The 26,727-nt window shown below is 47.0% G+C and overlaps 4 protein-coding genes and 3 non-coding genes across 8 annotated transcripts; 5 read left to right on the forward strand and 2 right to left on the reverse strand.

Annotated features, from left to right (window-relative positions):
• The first annotated feature begins 1,593 nt into the window (after positions 1–1,593).
• Positions 1,594–4,369, forward strand: marcksl1b (MARCKS-like 1b). Its single transcript, XM_047018774.1, has 2 exons — positions 1,594–2,004; positions 3,017–4,369. Exons 1-2 carry the CDS (start codon positions 1,918–1,920, stop codon positions 3,584–3,586), a joined length of 657 nt encoding a protein of 218 aa, XP_046874730.1. The 5' UTR covers positions 1,594–1,917; the 3' UTR covers positions 3,587–4,369.
• Positions 4,370–6,781: 2,412 nt separating this feature from the next.
• On the forward strand, positions 6,782–11,926 carry hdac1 (histone deacetylase 1). 2 transcript variants are annotated; one of them, XM_047018970.1, is made up of 12 exons: positions 6,782–6,907; positions 7,465–7,577; positions 7,804–7,921; positions 8,116–8,190; positions 8,357–8,495; positions 8,882–9,023; positions 9,195–9,287; positions 10,137–10,245; positions 10,346–10,723; positions 11,061–11,201; positions 11,270–11,321; positions 11,419–11,926. In XM_047018970.1, exons 1-12 carry the CDS (start codon positions 6,853–6,855, stop codon positions 11,444–11,446), a joined length of 1,443 nt encoding a protein of 480 aa, XP_046874926.1. In that variant the 5' UTR covers positions 6,782–6,852; the 3' UTR covers positions 11,447–11,926. The 2 variants fall into 2 exon arrangements, with proteins under 2 accessions (XP_046874926.1, XP_046874927.1); XM_047018971.1 differs by having other exon boundaries at positions 6,813–6,907; positions 7,421–7,577.
• A 198-nt stretch (positions 11,927–12,124) lies between these two features.
• Positions 12,125–16,152, reverse strand: eif3i (eukaryotic translation initiation factor 3, subunit I). The gene is made up of 11 exons (XM_047018972.1): positions 16,035–16,152; positions 15,622–15,714; positions 15,303–15,390; positions 15,114–15,179; positions 14,745–14,894; positions 14,527–14,654; positions 14,244–14,354; positions 14,039–14,128; positions 13,109–13,182; positions 12,673–12,765; positions 12,125–12,554 (listed from the first exon to the last, which is right to left on the reverse strand). The coding sequence occupies exons 1-11, from the start codon at positions 16,035–16,037 to the stop codon at positions 12,473–12,475; spliced, it is 978 nt and encodes a 325-aa protein (XP_046874928.1). The 5' UTR covers positions 16,038–16,152; the 3' UTR covers positions 12,125–12,472.
• Positions 16,153–16,275: 123 nt separating this feature from the next.
• Positions 16,276–24,069, reverse strand: txlna (taxilin alpha). The gene is made up of 11 exons (XM_047018968.1): positions 23,968–24,069; positions 23,152–23,346; positions 21,444–21,734; positions 20,987–21,078; positions 20,624–20,794; positions 20,248–20,442; positions 19,914–20,033; positions 19,661–19,735; positions 19,439–19,531; positions 19,272–19,367; positions 16,276–18,464 (listed from the first exon to the last, which is right to left on the reverse strand). Exons 2-11 carry the CDS (start codon positions 23,327–23,329, stop codon positions 18,171–18,173), a joined length of 1,605 nt encoding a protein of 534 aa, XP_046874924.1. The 5' UTR covers positions 23,330–23,346; positions 23,968–24,069; the 3' UTR covers positions 16,276–18,170.
• Positions 24,070–24,929: 860 nt separating this feature from the next.
• LOC124467629 lies at positions 24,930–25,062 on the forward strand. Its single transcript, XR_006956096.1, has one exon. It is a non-coding gene; the product is annotated as a small nucleolar RNA SNORA9 (small nucleolar RNA).
• A 312-nt stretch (positions 25,063–25,374) lies between these two features.
• Positions 25,375–25,509, forward strand: LOC124467630. Its single transcript, XR_006956097.1, has one exon. It is a non-coding gene; the product is annotated as a small nucleolar RNA SNORA9 (small nucleolar RNA).
• Positions 25,510–26,285: 776 nt separating this feature from the next.
• Positions 26,286–26,420, forward strand: LOC124467628. Its single transcript, XR_006956095.1, has one exon. It is a non-coding gene; the product is annotated as a small nucleolar RNA SNORA9 (small nucleolar RNA).
• The last annotated feature ends 307 nt before the right edge of the window (positions 26,421–26,727 follow it).

Below are 26,727 nucleotides of genomic sequence, written 5' to 3' on the forward strand. Positions count from 1 at the left end.
GACACAGGGTCTACAGGGGTCTACAGGACACAGGGTCTACAGGACACAGGGGTCTACAGGACTGACAGTGTCAGTCTCACTCTGATGCTACAGTCTCAGGACTGACACAGAGGTCTGTCTCACTCTGACCTCCAACTCAAAGTCCCTGTGCTGGTTAGACCCCAGTCACCCCTTCTCCACCCTCACCCCCTCCCCACCACCCCCCCCTCCCCCCGTGTATAGAACAGCATAGACTGTGTGGAACATGTGCCCTTTGCCCCCTGACGTGTACTGATCCCATGACAAAGCTGCTCTTTCACACACACACACACACACACACACACACACACACACACACACACACACACACACACACACACACACACACACACACACACACACACACACACACGTTAAAGACAGAGCCCAGTGGAGCACAGTAGAGCACAGTGGAGCCTAGTGGAGCACAGTGGAGCCCGGTGGAGCCCAGTGGAGCACGGTGGAGCCCAGTGGAGCCCAGTGGAGACAATATGAGCCCAGGCGCAGTCATCGTTATGATCATCCTCTCAACAGATGATCAGAGAAGGAAGGAGGAATTCATTTGTCGTTTCTAATGGAGCCTGAGGGTACTCCTCAATCCTTCATCCTCCCTCTATCCTCCATCCCTCCATCCTCCCTTCCTTTATCCTCCATCCCTCTATCCTCCATCCCTCTATCTTCCCTCCCTCCTCTGTGCTCCGGTAGCTTCTCTGGGGGCCCAGGAGGCGATGTGTCGAGGGCCTAGCATGCCAGGCATTCCAGCGCAGACAGAGGATACTTTATGACATCTCCCAAGCCTGGGGTGGGGGGGACAGAGAGTGGTGTGTGTGTGACAAAGGTTAGCTGATCAGGGTGTGTGTGTGTGTGTGTGTGACAAAGGTTAGCTGATCAGTGTGTGTGTGTGTTGAGGGAGGGGCAGTCATGAGCACAGCATTTCTCCTAGCTTGACATCTTGGTTAAGAAGAAGGGGTGGTACCTAGGATCATATTTTCGGGAGGGCTTGTATCTGTAGGTTATTATTTTGGAACACATTTATAGCAACAATCGGATCATCTCTTGGGTAATGCTGAAGACATGTCCTAGGCCATGGCCACTAGGCCATGCTTAAAGACGTGTCTTACTTAGTCACATGAAGAAAAAAAACATGTAAAGATTTATACTATTTGGAAGCAGTTTACACTCAGCATTGTGTGGTTACTGATCTCAACGGTTTGAGATAATACATGATAGAACTTCAACATCTACTGAGGTACATGAGAAGAATTAGCTCAATTGAGCTGATTGTCAAATTGTGGTACAATCTGGACAAGCTGAACAGAACGACTAAGCTTTACGAAATTACAGAGAGCTAACAGCCATGCACGTTGTAACCGTCACAGAATGATTCACTCGTCCTGAGTTTCAGCATTGTATGCTAATTTACAACCACTACTATACCTTCTGCATCAAAACGTAAGCTATCACAACTGTTTGAAATTCGTTATTAAGCGTTATCGGTTACAAGTGGTAAACTGCTCTCTTCCCCGTCCAGTCGCTACCGCTGCTGTGACTGACGGGATGAGGGGAGGTTGGGAGTCTTCCAGAGGGCGGAGAAACGTCAGGAAGGTTTGTGTGATTGGACGTGGTTCCCATACCACGCCCGTGGGTGGTCTCCCGGCTGTCTAGAAGCGTCGCGGCCGCTACGTGGTCCACAACGACGGATCATCCTGCTGGGGCGACACGCTCAACTACCGGACCAGCCGAACTAACAGTTAGCTAGCCACTCATTCTCTGAGGGGTCAGAAGCCTCAATTCAGCCTCTTACACCGTTGGATACACACTACACCCGTGGAGCTGGATTAACTTCAAACTACCTTTGCAGTTTTCCTTTTAAATTGTTAAAACCCTCAATAAAAGACGATGGGATCCCAGACGTCCAAGGGAGGAGTAGCCGTGGAGGCAAGCGCGGCTGCCGCGGATGCTGCCGCTGTCAAAACTAATGGACAGGTATGTTTACGCTCAATTCAATATTTTCTCACTCAAACAGAAAATAATAAGTAGTTTGGTTTTAATTGTGTGTCTGCTAATTTGTTATTATTGAGGACATTGTTTACTTTTGTCGGTAAACGCTGAAGTAGCCTAGACGTAGAGGTGTGGGGTTGGTTGGGGTGAGTGATAGCCACGCTATCCGCGAGAGGATTAAATCACCTCAAGCGTAGTATTGCGAATCAAATGTGTTGATTATAAATGTTGTAAGTAGTAGATATTTAGTCATGTCGAAGCTAAACAGGATGACGGGCTAGCCGCTGAGGTGACCACGGTTGAAGTCTCCCCGGGTGCAGAAGCCCCAGACACGCTGGCCAACACGCCGTGAGGAGACAGGTGTCCCCGCTTAAGACCCCGGACTGATGCACACACAATCATTATGCATTAGAAGTGTCCTATTATGAAATTAGTTTATCATAGTTAGTAATTAAAACGTATTAGACTTCGAATTCAAGCAAGTGTAGATTGCAGCCACACCCCTTTTTATCCATCGAGTCTAGACAGATGTCTAGTATTGGTAACGCGCTTTTCTCATCACAACCAAGACATGCTTTGTATAAACTGATTTTTTATTTAGCCCGTACAGCGGTTGAAAGTTCCCATTTGAAAGTACCGTCGTTTTCATTAAGAATAGTGAAGTAAAGCACAGCTTTGCGTCGTCGTCTTTGTTGAGAGATCATGATGCTCCGTCTGTCTGGAAGCCGCTTCACACGTGCTCATGTGGCGTGATCGCCGCCTGTCGGTTGACCGTGGTGCTGCAAGGCGTCACCGTCGAAGGAGACTGTGGTTAATTGATGAGCACGACGATGCTCTGACGGATTTAGATTGATCTAGAGATTCGACTAAAGGCCCAACTGTATAAAATCAGTGTAGCCTACACTTTGAATGTGAGGAATATTTTTCACCATTCTTATTATTATAACATGTCGACAGTTTGTAATTTGGTGCCATTTTCTCTCCAACGTTTTCCCAGGAGAACGGCCATGTTAAGACCAATGGAGACGTTTCTGCCAAGCCAGACGGCGACACCGCAGCCACCAACGGCTCTGCCGAGGTGGCCAAGGAGCCGGAGGCAGGAGCAGGCGGGGACGCCATCGAGCCAGCGCCTGCGGCGGACGGAGAGGCCAAGCCCGAGGAGGTCGCCAAGGAAACCCCAAAGAAGAAGAAGAAGAAGTTCTCCCTGAAGAAGACTTTCAACTTCAAAGGCCTGAAGAAGAGCAAGAAGTCTGGTGGGGAGGTGAAGGAGGAGAAGGAAGGGGCGGAGGAGGTGAAGGAGGCGGCTCCTGCTGCTGAAGCTCCCAAGACGGAGGAGGAGCCTGCCAAGGGGGAGGCACCGGCTGCTGTGAAGGAGGAGGTGAAGGAGGAGGTGAAGGAGGAGGTGAAGGAGGAGGTGAAGGAGGAGGTAAAGGAGGAGGTGAAGGAGGAGGTGAAGGAGGAGGTGAAAGAGGAGGTGAAGGAGGAGGTGAAGGAGGCCGCCCCAGAGGCCTCAAACCCTAAAGAGGAGAGCAGCTCGACCCCGGCTCCCTCTGAACAGAAGGAGTGATGCTCCCTTCAGCTCACAACAAACTGCCTGAACTGTTTTTCATGAGAGAGTGATAGAGTATATATATATATTTATATATATGTGTATATGTATACATATGTATGGATATATGTATATGTACATATATACACGTCATGTGAGACTCCTCAACGTGCCACTTTCGTCATGGTGACAAGACGACAGACTAGATTCACTAGTTCACTTCCCTGGTTACACCTCGACATCTGGACCTTTCGAGTATTATGGGCTGGCCACTGTGGAGCTTGAGTTCAGTGAACGGAGACGGAGGAAATAACAACAGCTTTGGACTGAATGATGAATTTAGACCCTAAACATCACATCCACGCGTCTGAACAGAGATAGATAGATCACCACCACCTGAACTGACTGTTAGATTATTTAAAAATCTATCTGAAATTTAAAAAAGAGACTTGCCAACTTTTTACACTCCTATATTCTAAACCAAATTTGAAGTATTTTGTGGTGTATAATAGAGACCCATCTTAAAGATTCAGAGAAGCTATGTTTTGTTTGTAAAAAAAAAAAAAAAAAGGCAATGTTTGGTTTTTATCTTGGCTATTAAAAAAGAGAAGTCATGAGCTTGCTACGTTCACTGTTGAGGTTTTAAATGAAGTTGTTTGTGTCCTGTCAGCCTCGATCTGCTTCTGGCTCTGTAAATACATTGGACTGATTTTATGTTCATTATTTTGCTAATGTTGACAGATGTTACTGGTTTTATTGTAAAGTTGATAATGACAAATAAATGTTGGTTACCTGCCTGTTGATGCGTAAATATAGTTATTTACAGAACACCACTCAATGATGCACGTGTAACACTATAATACACATTCATATCACCATCACTTTATGGTGTTTAATAAAACTAATACACCGCCACGGTAACACAAGTACTGCAACCTAGAGTAATTTACTTAAAAAATCAAAGGTATGATAGGAATTATAGATACACATTGAAATTGTGTGATCATGAGTTGTAACATCAAAATGCAAACCGTTGATACTAAAAAAGTAAATCTGGCGAATGTTCTGTGTAAGATTCTAATGAGCTCAGTCTGCAGTGTCAGTCACAGCAACATAGAGGCTTTCCTTCCACAACTCTGGACCATATGACAACGACTGGTGGTTAGAAACAACTTGACCTCAACTCTTTAGGATGATTACATTACAACACTCTTAGGGAGGACAAACTATGAAAGAGAAGAACATGGAGCACCCCTCTTTATATTATGATGAAACCTGGCCATGTGGCCTCTGGCTTTGCATGAGTACCCCTCAGATCAGGAATATCTGATCAGTACCCCCTCAGATCAGGAATATCTGATCAGTACCCCCTCAGATCAGGGATATCTGATCAGTACCCCCTCAGATCAGGAATATCTGATCAGTACCCCTCAGATCAGGAATATCTGATCTGTACCCCCTCAGATCAGGAATATCTGACCAGTACCCCTCAGATCAGGAATATCTGATCAGTACCCCTCAGATCAGGAATATCTGATCAGTACCCCCTCAGATCAGGAATATCTGATCAGTACCCCCTCAGATCAGGAATATCTGATCAGTACCCCCTCAGATCAGGAATATCTGATCAGTACCCCCTCAGATGAGAACATCTGTGTGTTTATACATCCCAGTTCTCCTGTTCTGGACATGGGGTAATGTTATGTTTATAAAGTTCTCCTGGTACTGTGTAATCCAGATCAAGAACAGGCTGATCTGGATGAAATTGAGAAGATGCTTGACCTGGTTCCCATGGTGATACATTACACTACATTTATTCATTTAGCAGACGCTTTTATCCAAAGCGACTTCCAAGAGAGAGCTTACAAAAGAGCATAGGTCACTGATCATAACAACGAGATAGTCCCAAACATTGCAAGTAGCCAAAACATGAAGCATACATTGTGAAAAGCTAAACAAGTGCCAAAGGGAAGACCCATAAGAGCATGCAGTTATGCAAGTTACAAATTAAACAACATGAACCACAAAAGTGCAGGACTGTACCTGTAGAAGAACAATCAACAGTAAAATATTTCACAGCGAGTACAAGACTTAAATTTGTTATATCTAACCTAAAAGAGCAACAAGTCACTCAATAAGAGTCATTGTGATCCTGGAGGAAACTAACTAACAAGTCCAGCCAAGATACGATCAGTTAAGATCAGAGCTGTTTTTAGATTCAGCCTTCAAACAAGATACATTATTTAAATGAGGCCTGAAGCTCTCGGTTGGGGTTTCTGTATTTCCATTTGCTGCAGATTACAGAGACATTTGTCCAATTTACAGTGTGTGTTTCTTTTGTGTGTGTGTGTATGTGTGTGTGAGAGAGAGAGAGAGAGAGAGAGAGAGAGAGAGAGAGAGAGAGAGAGAGAGAGAGAGAGAGAGAGAGAGAGAGAGAGAAAGAGAGGAAATGTAATAAAAATGCTCTTTCATATAAAATGCTGAACAATTTTAATGAAATACTAAAAACAAGTACTATCATGTAGACGAAGTTTTTATCTGTTCATCTCCAAACAGACGGATGAGTCTCTATGAGTGTATATTTATTATGATAAAAACATTTCTAAACATCCCAATATTGTTCAGAGGTGTGGTGGGTCCAAATGAATCAGACACAATTATGGGATGGGAAATGCGTATGGTCTAATTATTTATTGTTCAAAGGTTAAGTAACCTTCGATGAATAGGTGAGATGACATACACGGAATGATTTAGTAAATCACAAATAAATATGTTCCCTGGGTTGATATATGAAGCGAGAGAGCGATGGGTTCACCAAAATAATGCTTTGATCGGCACCCAGGGTTGATAATACGAACTATCAAATATGATTACTGCTTTAGTCAATAATTATTACAGCTTAAAAGGTCTATTATGTTTTAGAATGTCTAACTAGTTCATTGATTTTCTTAATAAACATCACCCACAGTGATGAATCTCCGCTGATACAATGAGCTTCCCTCGGACTCGGACGGGAGGAATGGATCGCGGTCTGTGTGAGGTTGAGTTGAGACAAACAGGACTGTGCTTATGTATAAAATGCAGACTGATGTTTCTTACTTAAAGATTAAGTATTGTGAATCTGTCTGTGTGTGTGTGTGTGTGTGTGTGTGTGTGTGTGTGTGTGTGTGTGTTCAGACCGAGGTGTGCATCGCCAGCCCGGAGCAGATCCCTCGCTGTAGACGGGGGGGGTGAGTGTGTGTTCCCCATCATGCACGTCCGCAGCAGACGAGGACTGGTTTAAAATGGCGCTGTCTTCTGCTCAAGGAACAAAGAAGAAAGTTTGCTATTATTATGATGGTAAGTGATAGACTCGGTAGACTTGCATTTTGGTATCAGATGTATGGTGTATTAGTGCACGTCGTGGGCTCACAACAATTGTATGTATTCTAGTTTTAAAAGAGGTGTTGAACATGGAAGTTTGGCTAGCACTAACGTTTGCCAGACAGCGGTTAAATACTACTAGCAAGCTAGCTAGTCTAGCAATTCAACTAACAAGCTAGCAAGCTAGGGTGCAATCAAGAAATGGTTGTCCCGAGTAGTAAGTTAGCTAGGCTAGCAGTTGTGATTATTGCTACAGTCAACATGCATATGATCAAGATGTTTCGATATAAATAATAGACTAGTTTTTGCTTCTATATAACGCGGTCTAAGTACATTTTTTTTTTACGATTACTTCACAAGACTAATAGCAGGATGGCATTAACGTCGTTAGCTAATTTGCTAGGTTAGTTCCACTATCTTGGTGATCTAGTTTCACTAGCACTGCCTGGGTAACGATGGACACAAGTTCGACTCGTGTGAATCCTGCAGCTGCTGTGATGGTGTGTGTCATCACCTCTGTCCTCCTCATCCAGGAGATGTGGGGAACTACTACTACGGCCAGGGACACCCTATGAAGCCGCATAGGATTCGCATGACACACAACTTGCTGCTAAACTATGGACTGTATAGAAAGATGGAGATCTACGTGAGTAGACAACAGGAATGGGATGGGATTAAATAATGTGTGGTTATATCACTGAGGGAATTGGCGGGATACTGGACTCTTTATTCTGCATAAATGCTGCTAACTCGTCTTCAACCCGTATTTGTCAAAACCAAGATGTCATCATGTTGTTAGGTAGATTTGTAAACCCAGGTTTAATCTTTCCTCTCCTCCCATTGGCTGTTGCGTGTGTTACCGGGGACTGCAGAGACCTCACAAGGCCAGTGGAGAGGAGATGACCAAGTACCACAGTGATGACTACATCAAGTTCCTCAGGTCCATCCGGCCAGACAACATGTCCGAGTACAGCAAACAGATGCAGAGATGTGAGTTAGATGAGCCCTTCTGGACTCTCATCACTGGACTCCTGTCATGGGACTCATTTGATTGTAGGAATCACAGGGACCTCAACAGATCACAGGTCTTTCATACTGGGAGGGTGTTATTGGATGTGTGTGTGTGTGACAGCTACAGTAACATGACTTCTGGGTTGTGACCTCCTCATGCTTTCCTCCCTCAGTCAACGTAGGAGAAGACTGCCCTGTGTTTGACGGCCTGTTTGAGTTCTGTCAGCTCTCAACTGGGGGCTCTGTCGGTGAGTGTCTCTCTCTTTCCCTCTCTCTCCACTCCCGCTTCTTTCTCCCCCACCCTCTTTCTCCCTCTCTCTGTTTCTCTCACTCCCCCTTTTCACTCTCTCCTCCTCACCTCTCCTGAGCTGTTAGCCTCAGTAACCGCCCTGTCTCCTGGTCTCTGTCCTGCAGCGGGGGCAGTGAAGCTGAACAAGCAGCAGACTGACATTGCCATCAACTGGGCCGGAGGACTCCACCATGCCAAGAAGTCGGAGGCATCCGGCTTCTGCTACGTCAACGACATCGTCCTAGCTATCCTGGAGCTTCTCAAGTAACAACACTGTCTGTGTATCACCCTGTCTGTCTGTGTTTCTACCTGTCTGTCTGTGTTTTAGCCTGTCTGTCTGACTGTCTGTGTTTTTGCCTGTCTGTGTTTCAGCCTGTCTGCCTGTCTGTGTTTCAGCCTGTCTGCCTGTCTATATGTGTATCAGCCTGTCTGTCTGTCTATATGTGTTTCAGCCTGTCTGTCTGTCTGTCTGTGTTTCAACCTGTCTGTCTGTCTGTGTTTCATACTGTCTGTCTGTTTGTGATTCAGCCTGTCAGTCAGTGTTTCAGGCTGTCTGCTAGCCTGTCTTCCTGACTACCTGTCAGTAGGTCCTACAGTGTATCAGTCTGGTTGAGCATGCTCAGTAGAGGCTGTCCTGCTGTTCCCTGCAGGTACCACCAGAGGGTGCTGTACATAGACATCGACATTCACCATGGCGACGGGGTAGAGGAGGCCTTCTACACCACAGACAGAGTCATGACGGTGTCCTTCCACAAGTACGGAGAGTATTTCCCTGGGACAGGAGACCTGCGGGTGAGAGAGAGACAGAGAGAGAGAGAAAGTTTCAGGATATCTGAAGGTGTGTGTGTGTGTTTCAGGATATGTGAAGGTGTGTGTGTTTCAGGATATCTGAAGGTGTGTGTGTGTTTCAGGATATCTGAAGGTGTGTGTGTTTCAGGATATCTGAAGGTGTGTGTGTTTCAGGATATCGGAGCAGGGAAGGGGAAGTACTATGCTGTAAACTACCCCCTGAGGGACGGAATCGAAGATGAGTCATACGAAGCCATCTTCAGACCGGTGAGTCTCCCTGGACCAGCACTGAGTTCCCCCGCCCTTTTGACGCTGGGGGGAGGGGAGGGACCATGTGTCCTAACAAGTTTAGTGAAACATGAACAACATGACCTCGTCAGGCCCCCAGCAAAGGGGTTAGAATTAGTGAAAAGGTTAGTGTTAGGGTTTAGTGGTTAAATATAACATCATTTTTAATGGTAGTGAATTGTAAGGATCTTTATTATAGAGACACAAACCTGTGTGTGTGTGTGTGTCAGATCATGGCTAAGGTGATGGAACCTGTGTGTGTGTCAGATTATGGCTAAAGTGATGGAACCTGTGTGTGTGTGTCAGATTATGGCTAAAGTGATGGAACCTGTGTGTGTGTCAGATCATGGTTTAAGTGATGGAACCTGTGTGTGTGTCAGATTATGGCTAAAGTGATGGAACCTGTGTGTGTGTCAGATCATGGTTTAAGTGATGGAACCTGTGTGTGTGTCAGATTATGGCTAAAGTGATGGAACCTGTGTGTGTGTCAGATTATGGCTAAAGTGATGGAACCTGTGTGTGTCAGATCATGGTTAAAGTGATGGAACCTGTGTGTGTGTCAGATTATGGCTAAAGTGATGGAACCTGTGTGTGTGTGTGTCAGATCATGGCTAAAGTGATGGAACCTGTGTGTGTGTCAGATTATGGCTAAAGTGATGGAACCTGTGTGTGTGTGTCAGATCATGGCTAAGGTGATGGAACCTGTGTGTGTGTCAGATTATGGCTAAAGTGATGGAACCTGTGTGTGTGTCAGATTATGGCTAAAGTGATGGAACCTGTGTGTGTGTCAGATTATGGCTAAAGTGATGGAACCTGTGTGTGTGTCAGATTATGGCTAAAGTGATGGAGATGTACCAGCCCAGTGCCGTAGTGCTGCAGTGTGGAGCAGACTCTCTCTCTGGGGACAGACTGGGCTGTTTCAACCTCACCATCAAAGGTACTCACACACACACACACACACACACACATGCATTCACACACCTATCTTGCTCCTTTCAGAACAGTGTTAACGTGTGTGTGTCTGGTGGTGTGTCCAGGCCATGCCAAGTGTGTGGAGTACATGAAGAGCTTCAACCTGCCCCTGCTGATGCTGGGTGGAGGGGGCTACACCATCAGGAACGTGGCCCGCTGCTGGACCTTTGAGACGGCTGTGGCTCTGGACAGCAGCATCCCTAACGAGCTGCCCTACAACGACTACTTTGAGTACTTTGGGCCGGACTTCAAGCTGCACATCAGCCCGTCCAACATGACCAACCAGAACAGCAGCGAGTACCTAGACAAGATCAAGCAGCGTCTGTTTGAGAACCTGCGCATGCTGCCCCACGCCCCGGGAGTCCAGATGCAACCCGTCCCTGAAGACGCCCCACACCCAGACAGTGGAGATGAGGAGGACGACCCCGACACACGCATCTCCAGTACGCACACACACATGCTAGTGTGTCGTCACCAGGCCTAGCCTAGTGTGTCGTCACCAGGCCTAGCCTAGTGTGTCGTCACCAGGCCTAGTCTAGTGTGACGTCACCAGGCCTAGTCTAGTGTGACGTCACCAGGCCTAGCCTAGTGTGACATCACCAGGCTTAGTGTGACATCACCAGGCCTAGTGTGTCGTCACCAGGCCTAGCCTAGTGTGACGTCACCAGGCCTAGCCTAGTGTGTCGTCACCAGGCCTAGCCTAGTGTGACATCACCAGGCCTAGCCTAGTGTGTCGTCACCAGGCCTAGTGTGACATCACCAGGCCGTTTGTGTTTTCAGTCCGCGCCCACGACAAGAGGATCGCGTGTGACGAGGAATTCTCAGACTCCGAGGACGAGGGGCAGGGGGGCGGGCGCAGGAACGCAGCCAATCACAAGAAGACCAAACGAGTGAAGAAGGAGGAGGAAGGGGAGAAACAAGGTGAGGTCTCCACACACACACACACATTCAAGGTAATGGTTCACTGTATGATCACTTGCCTTTGCCAGATGTGAAAGAGGAGGAGGAGGATCAGGAAGAGGAGAAGATGGATACTTCAGGGTAAGAGAAGCTGCTGACTAGAAAAAGCAACTTAACCTTTGACTCTTCTCACTACGGTGTCTGTGGTCGTGTTCTAACTGACAGTTCTTTCTGTCAGGCCAAAAGAAGAGGTTAAAACCACCTGAGATACGAGCCAGACGTCTGAAAGGAGGGCTGGTCGGTTCAGACAGATGTGCGATGCTTGAGGACTAACTTATTTTCTACTGATGTTCATGTCTAGATTCCTGGATAAAGCTGTGAAGTTAGAGTTCATGTTCCTGTAGCGCCTCAGATAGCCAGGGTCAGAGGTCAGCCAGACCACAGACACCAGCTCCTTCTTCTGTTTGGTACTTTTTCATTTTTTAAGATGTATGCTCAGATGTTCCCAGTATTTCGGCACACTGAGGAATTGCGCAATGTTTAAATGTTCTTGTGTAAATGGAGATGTTTTTCTGACGTGTGTGCGCTAGGTCAGAGGGTGTCGCTGGGTCAGAGAGACCTTGTTTTAGACCTGATCTTTTGTACTGTTCTCCGCTGACAGGAGACCACCTCCAGCTGTATGGGAGTGTCAGGTGGTTGTAAATGTGTGTCTAACTTTGGTTACAAAAATAAAGATGTTTACTGTCTGCACTTGCTGTTTTACTGGGTAACTGAAAGTTATTCAATATGTTCCTTCTAACCTGTCTCTGTACAGAATGAAGGACATCAGGTGCACATGGTTTCTGCAGTGTAGCGTCAGGGCAGCAGATACCATCCTCACTGACGTGCAAGTGTGTCAGGGATTGAAAATGTTTACCTCATGAACACAAACCTAAAACTCAATCTGAATTCAAATTCCATTTTATTCAGATTAAATACACTAATCCTTGGGTGTTGAGTTATGTGAGTCATGTAAATTGAGTACAAAATATTTATTTCATGCCGTCAAGGGAAAGTGCCACTGTAGAGAAGAACCTTGGTGCAGGGGCCAGTCCACGTGCAGCTCCTCTGGCTAACCCTAACCAGGCTCTGGAACACCTGGCAGGTGACGACATGTTCTGTTCAGCTGTGTGTTTAGATCAGAGGAGGACGAGAGCAGGGAGGCTCCTGGGTTGTCAGGGTTACTGGGTCTGGTGGGTTGTCAGGGTTACTGGGTCTGGTGGTAAGTTGATGTTGGAATGGGACGTTTTTCCTCAAGCCTCCAGCTCAAAGTCAAAGTAATGTGGGTCGAAGTAGTGAATCCTTGTGTATCCATCCTCTCCCCCACTGCTGTAACTGGAGACATGAACCAGGGAGGGAAGGCAGAGAAAGAATCATGTGAAGACTTGGTTTCATATAAAAGATGTGTTTTCTAGTTTGTTTGAAGTGTGTCTTTGTATCTGTCATCTCTTACCTTTTGCCATCAGGGTGGAAGGCTACACAGTTGATTGGGCCGAAGTGACCTTTGACCCTGCCAAACTCCTCCTCATAGGCCGCGTGGAAGAACCTAGAGGAAGAGTCGGGGGCGTTGGGTCAGAAACTAACATCTCAGAACATGTTCTAACATCTCCCCTCAGACCATGTACCAACATGTTCTAACATCTCCCCTCAGACCATGTACCAACATGTTCTAACATCTCCCCTCAGACCATGTACCAACATGTACCAACATGTTCTAACATCTCCCCTCAGACCATGTACCAACATGTTCTAACATCTCCCCTCAGACAATGTACCAACATGTTCTAACATCTCCCCTCAGACCATGTACCAACATCTCCCCTCAGACCATGTACCAACATGTTCTAACATCTCCCCTCAGACAATGGCTGAACGAAGGGAACACGTACCTTGCTTCAAACTTGCCAATCCTGGTGGAGGTGGTGGTGACCTCCATAGCCTCCTGTCCTCCTCCCATCACCACCTGGAGACACGCGGGGGAGAAACGTTAGCCAGTGACGAGTACACAGAGAGAGAGAGGAGCATGCACACAGAGAGAGAGAGGAGCATGCACACAGAGAGAGAGAGGAGCATGCACACAGAGAGAGAGGAGCATGCACACAGAGAGAGAGGAGCATGCACACAGAGAGAGAGAGGAGCATGCACACAGAGAGAGAGGAGCATGCACACAGAGAGAGGAGCATGCACAGAGAGAGAGAGAGGAGCATGCACACAGAGGGAGGAGCATGCACACAGAGAGAGAGAGGAGCATGCACACAGAGAGAGAGAGGAGCATGCACAGAGAGAGAGGAGCATGCACAGAGAGAGAGAGGAGCATGCACACAGAGAGAGAGGAGCATGCACACAGAGAGAGAGAGGAGCATGCACACAGAGAGAGAGAGGAGCATGCACAGAGAGAGAGAGAAGCATGCACACAGAGAGAGAGGAGCATGCACACAGAGAGAGAGAGGAGCATGCACACAGAGAGAGAGAGGAGCATGCACACAGAGGGAGAGAGGAGCATGCACACAGAGAGAGAGAGGAGCATGCACAGAGAGAGAGAGGAGCATGCACAGAGAGAGAGAGGAGCATGCACACAGAGAGAGAGGAGCATGCACACAGAGAGAGAGAGGAGCATGCACACAGAGAGAGAGAGGAGCATGCACAGAGAGAGAGAGGAGCATGCACACAGAGAGAGAGGAGCATGCACACAGAGAGAGAGAGGAGCATGCACACAGAGAGAGAGAGGAGCATGCACACAGAGAGAGAGGAGCATGCACAGAGAGAGAGAGAGGAGCATGCACAGAGAGAGAGAGAGGAGCATGCACAGGGGCTCTTACGTGGTCCATGATGGGCGAGATGGCAGCAGAGTTCACAGGTCTCTCAGTCTTGAAGGTCTTTATGTGATCCAGAGATGTGGAGTCAAACAGCTGTCAGGACACACACACATACGTACATTAAGACCCAGCAGCTGGTGGTTGGTTGACATATAAGTGGTCAGTAGGTAAGTGAGGGCTGTGGGGCCCCTGCTGGGGGCATGGTTACCTTGGCATGGTTGTCCTTGGAGGCGGTGATGACCATGGTGAGATCCACAGATGTCTGAATGTCGTTAATCTGCTTGGTGTGCTCCTTCACCTTCTTCAGGACCTCCCCCGACTGCAGGCACATCGCAATACTTTACACCCCAACCTGACCACACCCTGAACAAGCTAACCATCTACACCACACCCTGAACAAGCTAACCATCTACACCACACCCTGAACAAGCTAACCTGTCCTGTCAGCCTTGTTAGTTCCCTGTGCTCTGAGAGGTGGCTGGCTGGCATACCTTGGCGCTGAACTGGTTGATCTCTCCGCTCTCATGTCCTGCGATGACGTACTCCCCCAGAGGTCCCCACACGGCGCTGGTGATCTTGGACTCGCTGCAGGGCACTGTCAGGTAAGGCTGGTTGTCCTCTACAGCACAGGAGGACAAAACACACGTCAGCCAGGCAACAAGAAGCTTCTAAGGCCCACTCTAGAGCCCTGGTCCACAGGACTGCCTACCTATCTGCTGGGGGTCTCTCAGGTCAAAGTAGTTGAGAAAGCACTGGTAGCCCATCTGCTTGTCTGTGGAGAACATGATGATGTTGCCGCTGAAGTCGAAGCCACATGTCCTGACAGCAGAACTGGTCTGCAGCAGAGCCAGCTGTTTACCTGGGACAGGAAGGGAGATTATGAACCTCTGTTCAACCAGGAGGGGCTCTCAAATAGAAGATATCCTGCCAGTGAGATTGAGATGTAAAGTATGCTAGTGCCTGGGCTTTCCAGGGGCAGAGAAAGAGAGGGGGGAGAGAGAGGTAACATGGGGTGACGGGCAGCACTGCAGGTATGACCAGACACCCAGTGGGTCTCTAGAATCTTCTGTGCCCTCACCAGTCTCACAGTCCCACAGTCGACAGCTGTTGTCTGCAGATCCAGTCAACACGTTCTTTGTGTCCCCTGAGAGCAGCGTTAAGGAAAGAAAAACCCACACACACTCCGTTCCGTGTTCAAGAGACAACATACACTCTGTGTTCAAGAGACAGAACACATCATTGATGTGGTTTGCTATGGGAAGGATACAGTCACAGTCGACGCACCACACAGCCCCCGTGTGGCCATTGTAAGTACCAAGTCTTTCCCCGTTCACCGAGTACCACACATTAGCAACCTGAACGCAAATTAACGAGAACAAGCACATAAACAAAGATTAATATTAACGTGAGTCTTTTAGAAGACATAACTCTCTTCCACGCCACCTATATCACGTCACCTATATCCGTTTCCCTATAAGCCAATGTAAGATTAATTAGCACTTTACGTGAATGGTGCTTTATATGTAACCAGCATGACAAAGATCCTCTTCATGTACATGCGATAGTCATATTATCACGTCACTCACTGTGTCTTTGGCGACGGAGAAGAGCAGGTCTCCTTCGCGGTTATATTTGATCTGAGTGATGGATCTCTCGTGGCCCTGCAGTAAGATGGGTTTCTGAAAAGCACAATCGTCGTTATCTGAAAGGCCCAATGTGTACGCTTGTAACCAGCATACATCCGACAGGATTAATTCATATGTTCATAGTCAACTTATAAAAAATGATAGGGTACTATAGTGGACCTACTGAACAAACCTATATTTGCATCACTCCCTTCACGCTAGGCTAAAGGTAAGCTACATTAGCCAAGCTTAGCTAGCCAGCTAACGTTAGCCAGCTGGAGCCGGATAGTTGGTTCAGTTACTTAGCAGTTAATTTATTTGTTGTTTTGGCAGAGGAATGGATATTGCTGATACATCCCAACTAACAGACTTACCATTGTCGAAACTACAGCACTGCCAGTGTATGCCTTTTAATATTTTTCTCCCAAAACGAGAAAGGGTGTTCACTCGTGTTACGAGGCGCCGGAGTTCAGGAGGAAGAGAAAGATGTATTTCCTGTTTATAGCGATGACTCTGAAACCAAAGCACGCCCTCTGCTGGCAGAGTGAGCACAGCGCTTCCCCGCAAAAATCCCCAGTCTAGGACGATAACAATGAATACGTTTGAAAAAACAAATCATTTCAAAATCATTTTCATTTAATAGTTTATTTAGCAAGAAACCAGTTTACCGGGCCAGAAAAAAAGGCAAACAAAAACCAATAAGAGGACAGAATCTTTGGTTCCCGATCAATTTTGATAAATCTCTAAACCCGTCAAGTATTTCAAGATAAAGACTGAGTCTGGCTCTCTGGGGAATAGTGAGAAAAGTTTAACATTTGTGATCCTTGAAAACCTCTGCTGTTGATCCTGTACAACAGACTAAGACAGAAGTCAAATCGAATGTAAAGGAACATTGTCTACAACACTGGTTCTCAAGCCACTCACAGGTGAGACAGGAACCAGGAGTGTTACTGTGAGACAAGAACCAGGAGTGTTACTGTGAGACTGGTACAAGTGTAGACATCCATGACAGTATTAACAGAACTGAGGTCCAGTCTCAGCTGGTCCTCATCCACTGAGACTGGTAGAGTAAGACCACCGAGAGGAAGAGAGGGTAGAGAGAGGGGGGAGAGAGAGAGGGGAGAGAGAAAGCTTTTAAACTGAGACTGGTACAGAGACCACTGAGAGAGAGAGAGAGAGAGAGAGGTGGGGAGAGGGGTTGCATAGAAATATATTCAACATTTGATCACCTCACTTGATTCAAAACTTTAGTCGTACAACTGGGAGGTAATGACAATTGGTTCGCACAATCATGCACATCCACTCTTAGACACATGGATGGAATACTGAATCTCCCCTTGGCTGTGTCAGTGGCCAGCACACAGCCAGCATGATCCCAAAGAGCTCAGGATAGAAAGAAAGCCAACATGGAAAGAAGTAGCTAGGTGACATGTGTAGAATCTAATCTAACACATTTACAGAAATTCAGGAAACACCAAATTTGGTCACAGGAATTTTTTTTGTTGATTTAAGAAAAATAGATTTATATATATAGTGGTGTTATAGATTTTTATATAGTGGTGGTTTTTTTAGATACTCAAGTGTCCAAATAACTCTTAGATATTTGAAATAAATATTTCCTGCAAAATCAGAAGCATTGTGCAACAAAACAACACTGTGTTGTGTCATGTAGAGCAGCACATATCATAAATGAACACAACTTTCACCCCCAAAACAGGGTTCACAAGCGTCTGTGCAGGCTGACAGACTTTGTGGGTCTCAACATTATCAGTATTTATTCTAGTAATTTATCGATGGTCTAGCTGTGTGGTCAGTGGAGTTTGTAATGGAAACAAGGAATAAAAGAAAGGAATGCATGAGTATGTCCTGCTGCAGAGGGAGCGGAGTACCAGCCCAGTGTGCTGTGGGAGGAGCTAGCCTGCTGTGGGAGGAGCTAGCCTGCTGTGGGAGGAGCTAACCGGTTGTGGGAGGAGCTAGCCTGTTGTGGGAGGAGCTTCCATCAACATTCTGGAATGTACTCTGTGGGCAGACTCAGTCTGCGGTCTCCGGCAGGCTGGGAAGAGATCAGCAGGATACGGCCTCTTGGTACAGCAGAGAAGCTCAGCGTCTCACACAGGAAGATACAGCCATGTTGCGGAGACGTTCTAGCACGCAAGTGTACACGTATACGCATCCAGGATAATGTAGAACAGTTTAAAGAACAACGTGAGAAACCAAAAACACTAGAAGAACCTTCTGGAAGGCACAATCTTCCCATCAACATGATCATGAACCCTCCCAAGAGACCAGACAGAGGGGGAGGCGGTCAGTGCTAACGACAGGTGAAGGATCAGATGCTCGGAGTAACAGAAGAGGCTAATCTGGTCCTGGATCAGTAATCAGCTCCAACATCCTCCAGCTCTGGAGCCCTCAGACACACTGCAGTAGTAGTGACCTGCAGGTCGGCTGGTCGGTGGGGTTCAGGGGGGGGTCGGGGGAGCCTGTGAGCAGCACTCCCCAGCTGAGAGGCTTCACTCCTGGGCAGCGAGAGGCAGAGAGCAGGCCTGGCTCTCAGAGTCCAGCTCTGGACCACAGTGGCAGGCGGGAGGGCCTGGGGAGCAGGGGCCATGGGCAGGAGGGCTGTCTGGGTGTGGGCAGGGCTCCTGGGAGTCTGCAGGGGGTGTTGGGGAGGCCGGGGCGTCTGGGCTGGGCTCCTGGACCCTCTTGCTGAGCTGGTTGCGTTCCTGCTGCAGCGCCCTGCACAGCTTCTCCAGCTTCTGTACCTTCCCCTGGAGCCCGTCACACTCACGGTCCCGCAGGGTCTTCTGCACACACAACAAGTTTCAACATGGGGGTTTCCCACCTATCAACTCGTTTATGTAAAACCTTTTTAGAAAATATTTATTCAACATTTCAATTTTTTTCCCCTATGTTGCAGTAGTGAGTCTTTTAGTAGCTGGTCTAACAGGCTGCACTCAGGTAAAGCGGCTCCTTCTGTGCAATACTGATCATGGGGATGCGTTAAATGCGAATGAAAGTTCCACAGTAATTTTATGCCGTGCCTGGTGTGTGTTAGAGGTGGTGTGGTAGAGGTGTGCGGTGGTGTGTTGTAGGGTTAGAGGTGTGTGTGTGTGGTGGTGTGTGTGGTAGAGGTGGTGTGTGGTAGGGGTGTGTGGTAGAGGTGTGTGGTAGAGGTGTGTGTGGTGGTGTGTGTGGTAGAGGTGTGTGGTAGGGGTGTGTGGTAGGGGTGTGTGGTAGAGGTGTGTGTGTGGTAGGGGTGTGTGTGTGGTAGGGGTGTGTGGTAGGGGTGTGTGGTAGGGGTGTGTGGTAGAGGTGTGTGTGGTGGTGTGTGGTGGTAGGGGTGTGTGGTAGAGGTGGTGTGTGGTAGGGTTAGGGTTAGAGGTGTGTGTGGTGGTGTGTGGTAGAGGTGTGTGGTAGGGTGTGTGGTAGAGGTGGTGTGTGGTAGGGTTAGGGTTAGAGGTGTGTGTGGTGGTGTGTGGTAGAGGTGTGTGGTAGGGTGTGTGGTAGAGGTGGTGTGTGGTAGGGTTAGGGTTAGAGGTGTGTGTGGTGGTGTGTGGTAGAGGTGTGTGTGTGGTAGGATTAGGGTTAGAGGTGTGTGTGGTGGTGTGTACCTCCTCAGCCATATCCAGCAGCGCTTTGTTACTGCTCTCCCAGCGAGAGCGATACATCACTGTCTCCTTCTCCAGCTTCTTGATCTTCTTAGTCATCTGGAGACAAACAAACGTCAATGCGTGGACCCAATGGATGGACCAGTCTCTCATCTCCCTCTCTCACTCACCTTGTCCATCTCTTGCTTGAAGGTGGTGAAGACCTCGTTGCTCTTGGACAGGGTGCTCTGAAATTCCTCAAACTTCTCTGTGTACAACGACAGCTGGACCAGAACAGCAGGAGACACCAGGGTGGTTAGAGGAAGACTGAGATCATCACAAACATCTCTCACACACACACACACACACACACACACACACACACACACACACACACACACACACACACACACCTGTTGTTTTAGGTGAACCTCCTGCTGTTTCATCAGCTCACACATCCTCTGGGACTCTACTGCCTCTTTCAGGAGCTGGAGGAGGAGAGGAGAGAGAGGTGAGGAGAGAGGTGAGGCTGAAACACTGCTGGCTTCAACCATCTCACATCTCTGGCAGTCTGGCTGTGTTGGTTGAGCAGAGAGTGTGTTCAGGGTGAGTCTGTGTTCACTGTGTCTGTATTGAGCAGAGAGAGAGTTCAGGGTGTGTGCTTACGAATTCTTTCTCTCTGTGATGGCGTTCCTCTGACTCCTTGAGCAGCTCCTGAGCCTGGTGCAGCTTAGCATCTACCAGCTGCTGCTGTAGGTCCTTATGCTTGAACACCTTGTCTATGTGCTGGGGGAGAGAGAGGTTACACCTCGTTTATGTGCTGGGGGAGAGAGAGGTTACACCTTGTTTATGTGCTGGGGGAGAGAGAGGTTACACCTTGTTTATGTGCTGGGGGATAGAGAGGTTACAAATTGTCTATATGCTGGGGGAGAAGGGGGAGAGAATGGGGGTTAGGGTGTCTCTCTCTCTCTGTGTCTCTTGCTGTGTCTCTCTGTCTCACCTCCTCTCTGAGCTCATACTGCTGCAGAAGCTTCTTCAGCTTGTCGGCCAGCTGGCTGTTCTCCTGCCTCAGCCCGGCGTTCCTTTCATTGTGCTGCTCCATCTGGGCCTGGATGTCGTTCAGCGTCACCTGGAAGTGACACGTCACCTCCTTCCTCTTCTCCTCCTCCACCCGCGCACGCTGCACACCATCCTCCTGGGGGACAATCAAGCGCAGAGGTTCAAATCCCACCTGTACTCTACACCTGGATGAAAGCGTCTGCTGAGTGTGTATTACAGCTCTTTTAAATATAGTGTTCTGATGAGTAGATGTCCCTCTGCTGTCTCAGCTGGCACAGTTGATAGGTGGTTGATGTGTCTGGTGTGGTTGTGGTCACCTTGAGCGTGCGGTTGTGTCTCTGCAGCTCTCGACAGAGACTCTCCAGCTTGCTCCGGGCCAAGACGGCCTTGCTGTGCTCGCTTCTCAGAACGTCCTTCTCCTGAAGCAGCTGTTTCTGCTTGTTCTGCAGCGCCCGCATCTGCTTCTGGGAGCCACGCTGTTCCTCAAGCTAACACACACACACACACACACAGAGGTGAGATCTGCACTGCGTCGCTTGATGTGGGTGTAACATAGATCTCTGCATCAGCAATTAATCCCTGACTTCCATAAACTGGCGGCATGTCAACATGCGCTCCAACAGCCCTGCTGGCTGAATGATGGCCCAGGCTGACCTGAGCAGTAGAAAGCAGACACTCACCAGTTCAGCGTACTTCTTGCAGAGGCCGGTCAGCTTCTCCTCTGGGGTGCTCAGCGTGTTCAGGGTCTGCATCAGCAGGGTGATCTCTTTACCTTCACACACACAGGCAACACAACGGCTTAAATAAAAAATATATAGACTGGAAAAAATATTTAGACATGAAACAATTACTATGAGAGGCTCCACACATCTCGGCTCCAATCCCAACAGCTAGAGAGGATAGAGTGGTGTGTTCCCTAAAGAGGTTAGCATTACCTAAAGAGGTTAGGGGTTAGCATTACCTAGACAGGTTAGGGGTTAGCATTACCTACAGAGGTTAGGGTAAGCATTAGCTAGAGAGGTTAGGGTTAGCATTAGCTAGAGAGGTTAGGGTTAGCATTAGCTAGAGAGGATAGGGTTAGCATTAGCTAGAGAGGATAGGGTTAGCATTAGCTAGAGAGGTTAGGGCTAGCATTACCTAGTCCTTTCACTTTTTTTTTGTCCTGTATCTTCTTCTGATCTTTCTTGGCACCGCCTCTTCCGCCTCCGTTCACTTTCACTTCCTCTGGCTTGCTGTCCTCCCTCTCATTGGCCAGGCCATTGAGCTCAGGTCCGTGTGATTGGCCGTTGGGGATGGGTGCTCCATCCTCCCCGCTGTCCTCTAAGCAGTAGGTGTTCAGAATGTCCTCCAGCTGCCGGCTCAGCTCATCAGCCACATCAGGAGCCAGGCTGGGGAGCGCCACGGCCTCAGCCACCCCCTCTGGCTCAGCTAGATACGGGGACAGAGTGACGGCTTAAGGCGAGCTAGTTACGTAACATGGAATAGTTCCAAATTGTGTGCAGTGGCGTGGGAAGGGTGGTGCTAAGGGTACTGCAGCACCCCTTAGCTGCAGCAAATAAATGTGTCAGTCATTTTTTATATTAAATATATATATTTAACCCTTGTGTTATCTTCGGGTCATTCTGACCCATCAGTCATTGTGACCCACCGTCGTATTGCGACAAGTTTACCGCATACAAAAACAAAGTGAAGAATTTTCTTTTAACCGTTGGGCTGTCTCAGACCCCACACATTGCGAAGGTTAAAAGAAAATGATTTTCATTTATTTTTGTATGGGGCAAAATTGGGTTAACAACGATGGTTCGTTATGAACCTTTGGGGCATGTGAGCCGAAGGCAGCACAAGGGATATATATTAAAACGATGTATAAATACATTTTGCTTTGGGGAAGAAAATAGACGTGGGAAAATGTGTTTGCTAGTTTTTAGCTATCACAGGCACGCATTGAGATCTTGCTATATGGGGTTCACGGAAGTATTTACTTGCCAACGGATAAAGAAGAACGTGAACGCAGGGGCGGATCTACCGGGGTGGCATGGGGTGGCACCTGCCACCCTGAAAATAGCCTTGCCACCCCAGTTGCCAGTTTTGAAAACAAAGAAAGGTTGTGGCTCATCGGACATTTGCGCAAGCAAATTTCTAATATCCCACTGCAAGTGAATGCAGCACTAGACGACTCCAACCACCCTACCCACTGCGCCAAGTCGGACATTTGCAAGAGCGAATGTCTTCGTTTTCCTGGGGGAGGGGGGTCAGGCGGAACACCTCCCGGAAATGAGTCTCTGCAGGTTGGGATGTCTGCCCTAGAGAAGGGGTTAAGACATACTGATCCAAAGACAAATTCATTCATAGGAGGCTTTTGTAACTGGCGTAAAGCCACCACCGTATGTTGACATTTTTGTTGAAGGGAGATTAAATGTTTAGCACTGCCATAAGCAGGACCAAACCTGTAGATTGTACCATGCACGGCATGAGGAATAAAGCACTCAAATGAACTCCGACATTGCGTGTACCTGGTGATTATTATAGACAAGTACAAGTCAGAACACTTGATGTAGGCCTATTGGATGTGACATATTAGGATATAGGGTGTTGGGAAAAAAAAGGTGTTAGTTTGCAACCGATATATAGGTCAATTAGAACTTTTTGTGTGAGCGAGCGCTACTGAGCGAGAAACCGAGTGTTCATGTTCATGTCCAAGTTTTTATTTTCCATATGGAACAAGTAGCATATAAGCTATATATATGCTTATTTTTTTCCCATGCAAATACTGTAGCCTAGATTATAGACAGTACCTCAGCACCTCAGTGTTATAAGCCTCGATAACCAGTACAGCTAGAGTTACCTTCACTTTCGACAGCGTCGCCCTGTGGAGGTGTGTCTGCAGGCGGGGTCTCTGTGTTTGCGAGGTTGGAAGTGTCTGTAACGGCTTTGACCACCTCAGGTCCCTCCGTCTCGCCCGTGCTAGGTAGCGCCTCGTCAGCTGACAGCGTGACGGAATCCTCGGTGTCCTGGTTCTTCATCTTTAGTCACCCACGGACTGAAATCAGTAGTATGAAAGTATTGCATTAGTGTTACCCTAAGAACCATCTCAAAACTATTCGTGATTAAACTTTGTCCAAAAGTTAAAATTTCTAGCGAGCTAGATAGCCAACTCCATAGTCCCACCTTTATTAGCAAGTTAGTTAGCAGGCAAGTTAGCTACATCATGGCAATTTAACGGATACATCCATTACGGCTTTTGTTGGCTAGGTAGCTACATACGATAGCAACGTTAGCTAGACAGTGCTAATAGTGGTTGAATATTAGTACCAGTTGCCTCGAGCATAGCTTTGAGTGGTAATTTAGCTTCACGTCACACCATTCGACACCCCCCCCCCCCCCCCCCTCAATGCTAAGGTGAAACAAGTTTTTCCAAAACGGCAGCTAACAAGTGACAATAAAAAGGAAGGAACTTGGGCTAACCATGTTAGCTTCTCCTGTACAGTACCTAGTGGTTAGCCTTTACGCTCAAGTTAGCTAGAATTTATGCTGGCTGTCAGCTTGCCTTTTAGGGTGCATTGGAGTATCGCCTAAAGAAAATCATCACATACCATTCACTCGTTATTCATAAATGTTATCATCTTTACGTCTGTACAGAAAACAAAATATCAGTATTTACCTTTTTTGAACGGATTGAGCACTTGATTATTATGTGATGCAGGTTTTCCAACTGACTGTGTCAAGTAGTGTGACGCCAGCCGCAATAAGAAATCTTATTTCCGGTTCATTTCGAAAAAATAAAATAAAGAGCTAGTCCTCTTTTTGGTCAATATAAATTATACATTTTGAAGGTCTAGCTATACTTTTTTGAACGTTTTATTTTTTATTTTAAATTAACTTCTATAATTTGTAAATGCTACAACCACCACTCGTCACCACATTACATGATTTGGCACAACTCAGGCTATGCTATTATTCTGAAAGCAAATTTCGCAAAACCGGAAACGCGAAAGAAGACGATCAAGGATTCAAGTGACGGAAACGGAAATGGTTTCGCCTTGAAAAACGGATGTGATGTGTGTGCTCGATAGAATTAAACTTTCCAACGGGTACGAAGACGAATGTGTTGGACGCAATCAGAAGTAATCTTATGTTTGTATATAGCGTTTAACCGTTGTAATACCTTTCGACAATTTAGTTGTAAATGACATATAGTTTCCAGCACATATCGAATTGCTCTACATTCGTATAGTTAATCGCATAATCCAAATAAAGTTTCGTTCTGATTGCAGATTGGAACTTAACGCTGCCGCGTGGATGCACAGAATCAACGTGATGAAGGTAGGTTTTCACATTTAATTTAAAATGTTGCATTTGGTCAAATGTCACAGTATTTCCCAGTTTTTAAGCAGTTTTTATATGCCGACAAACACACGTGACAATGAGTGTATCCCATGTGGAGACCGTACAGTAAAATGAAATGATCAATACGTCTTAAAAGATTCAACCAATTGTTTTGTTTCTTACTTTAGAAACAAACTGCGCCACTCCTACTGCGACAGGGCAAAAAATTGCGAAATGGAGGATTTACCTGAAGTGGTGTAACTTCATGAGGTAGGCCCATACCCTTCAGCGTGTGTCGTGCAGGCCTGTTCAGCGAGGCAGAGCCTGCAGTGGCTCTGTTCTTTCCTGTAGTGTCTGCTAGAGACCTGGGGCTGTTTGAGGCCCTGCTGTGCTTCTCCATGGCAGGGTTATAGGTAAACCCCAGACATTTTAAACATTTATAACTGCTTTTCACATGGATCCTTACTCTGCATTCTCTTTAGTATACCAGCTATTACTGAACATATTTTTTGTTGTGTAGCTGTAACCATCTATTGATGTGAGAAACCATGATGAGCTACCTACCCAGGACTGGAACATCTCTCTAGGAAGTCATCCAAACAATAATGGTATGAACCTTCACTTGTTGTAAAGCCTATGTTCCCTGTTGCTATTACACCCAGAAGATTCATGTGGGTTTTTCATATACAGTGTGTGTGAATAAATGTGTTAGTGACTGTTAGAATGCGAGTGTGTTAGACATGTGCAGGCCTGTTCAGCGAGGCAGAGCCTGCAGTGGCTCTGTTCTTTCCTGTAGTGTCTGCTAGAGAGACTTGGGGCTGTTTGAGGCCATGCTGTGCATCTCCATGGCAGGGTTATAGGTAAACCCCAGACATGTATAACCGCTTTTCACATGGATCTTTACTCTGCATTCTATTTAGTATAACAGCTGTTACTGAATCTGTCTTGTTTAGATGAAGCTTACCAGGGATGCTAGCAAAAGGCCTGCAGTTCCTGATTGTGTGGTGAGACAGGCGCTGATGTTGTCGTGGTGAGACAGGAGCTGTCGTTGTCATGGCTACATGTTCATCCTGGAGGTAGGTTCCTAGAACTAAACTAAGTCACATCAGGTGCTAATGCAAGCATGGCTGCAGCCAGCAGTAGTGGGTAGTCAGATATAGACGTGTGTTAGAGAATGTGCAGGGCTCAAAATTGCAACCATTTTGGTCGTATATTTTCCCAAAATTCGGTGCGACCTAAAAGTATATGTGGGGGCATTTGTGAGCGTGCAAATACTCATTATGGTGCAACCTGTTTCAATTTCTTTACAAAACACTTGCTAATTGGGCAACTGCACAGTAGTATGTGCCTGCTGTGAGCTGATGGTGACCTGTGTACCGGTCTATCCAACATTACATAACCAGTTAAACGTTCTTAACTTTAATGCAGATTTTAGATTGACAGCTAATTTGAACCAGTCACTCCTTGTCACTGTGCTCTGTTGTCATGTGACAGGGAGCTAGCTAGCGCTCAATTTGAAGAGCCGAAAAGACCATTAAGAACTTTTCAGTGGGTGCTCCTAATCTTTTACTGCTGCTCATAGTTTTATATTACATTTTTTTAACTCAGCCCTGTAGTGTTTGCGTGAACACGTGTGTTAGTGTTATTCGACATGTGCAGGCCTGTTCAGCGAGGCAGAGCCTGCAGTGGCTCTGTTCTTTCCTGTAGTGTCTGCTAGAGAGACCTGGGGCTGTTTGAGGCCCTGCTGTGCTTCTCCATGGCAGGGTTATAGGTAAACCCCAGACAAGTCACAGCTTGAGCAACTGTGTATTAGACAGAATTATAAACATTGTTAAATGAGTGCCTTGTTTAAACTGAATTAAAGTATTATTTTTCTTAAGCGATTTGTTCTCTTTGCACAGATCTCTTGCCTGTTCTGGGAATGACACCATAAAGGAGTTCCAGGGAGTGAAACATCTCTACTTGTGGCCGAGCTTTCTTGTGCGAGTGGTGTTGTGGTATTTTCTACTAGCTAGCTACTGCTGTTTGTGTATTACAACACCTACCATTTTGTACATTTGTTGACCTCTCAAGAAATTATTCTGAAATAAATGAC

This window comes from Hypomesus transpacificus, chromosome 4 (genome assembly GCF_021917145.1).
Source record: "Hypomesus transpacificus isolate Combined female chromosome 4, fHypTra1, whole genome shotgun sequence".
In the NCBI taxonomy this organism is placed as follows: domain Eukaryota; kingdom Metazoa; phylum Chordata; class Actinopteri; order Osmeriformes; family Osmeridae; genus Hypomesus; species Hypomesus transpacificus.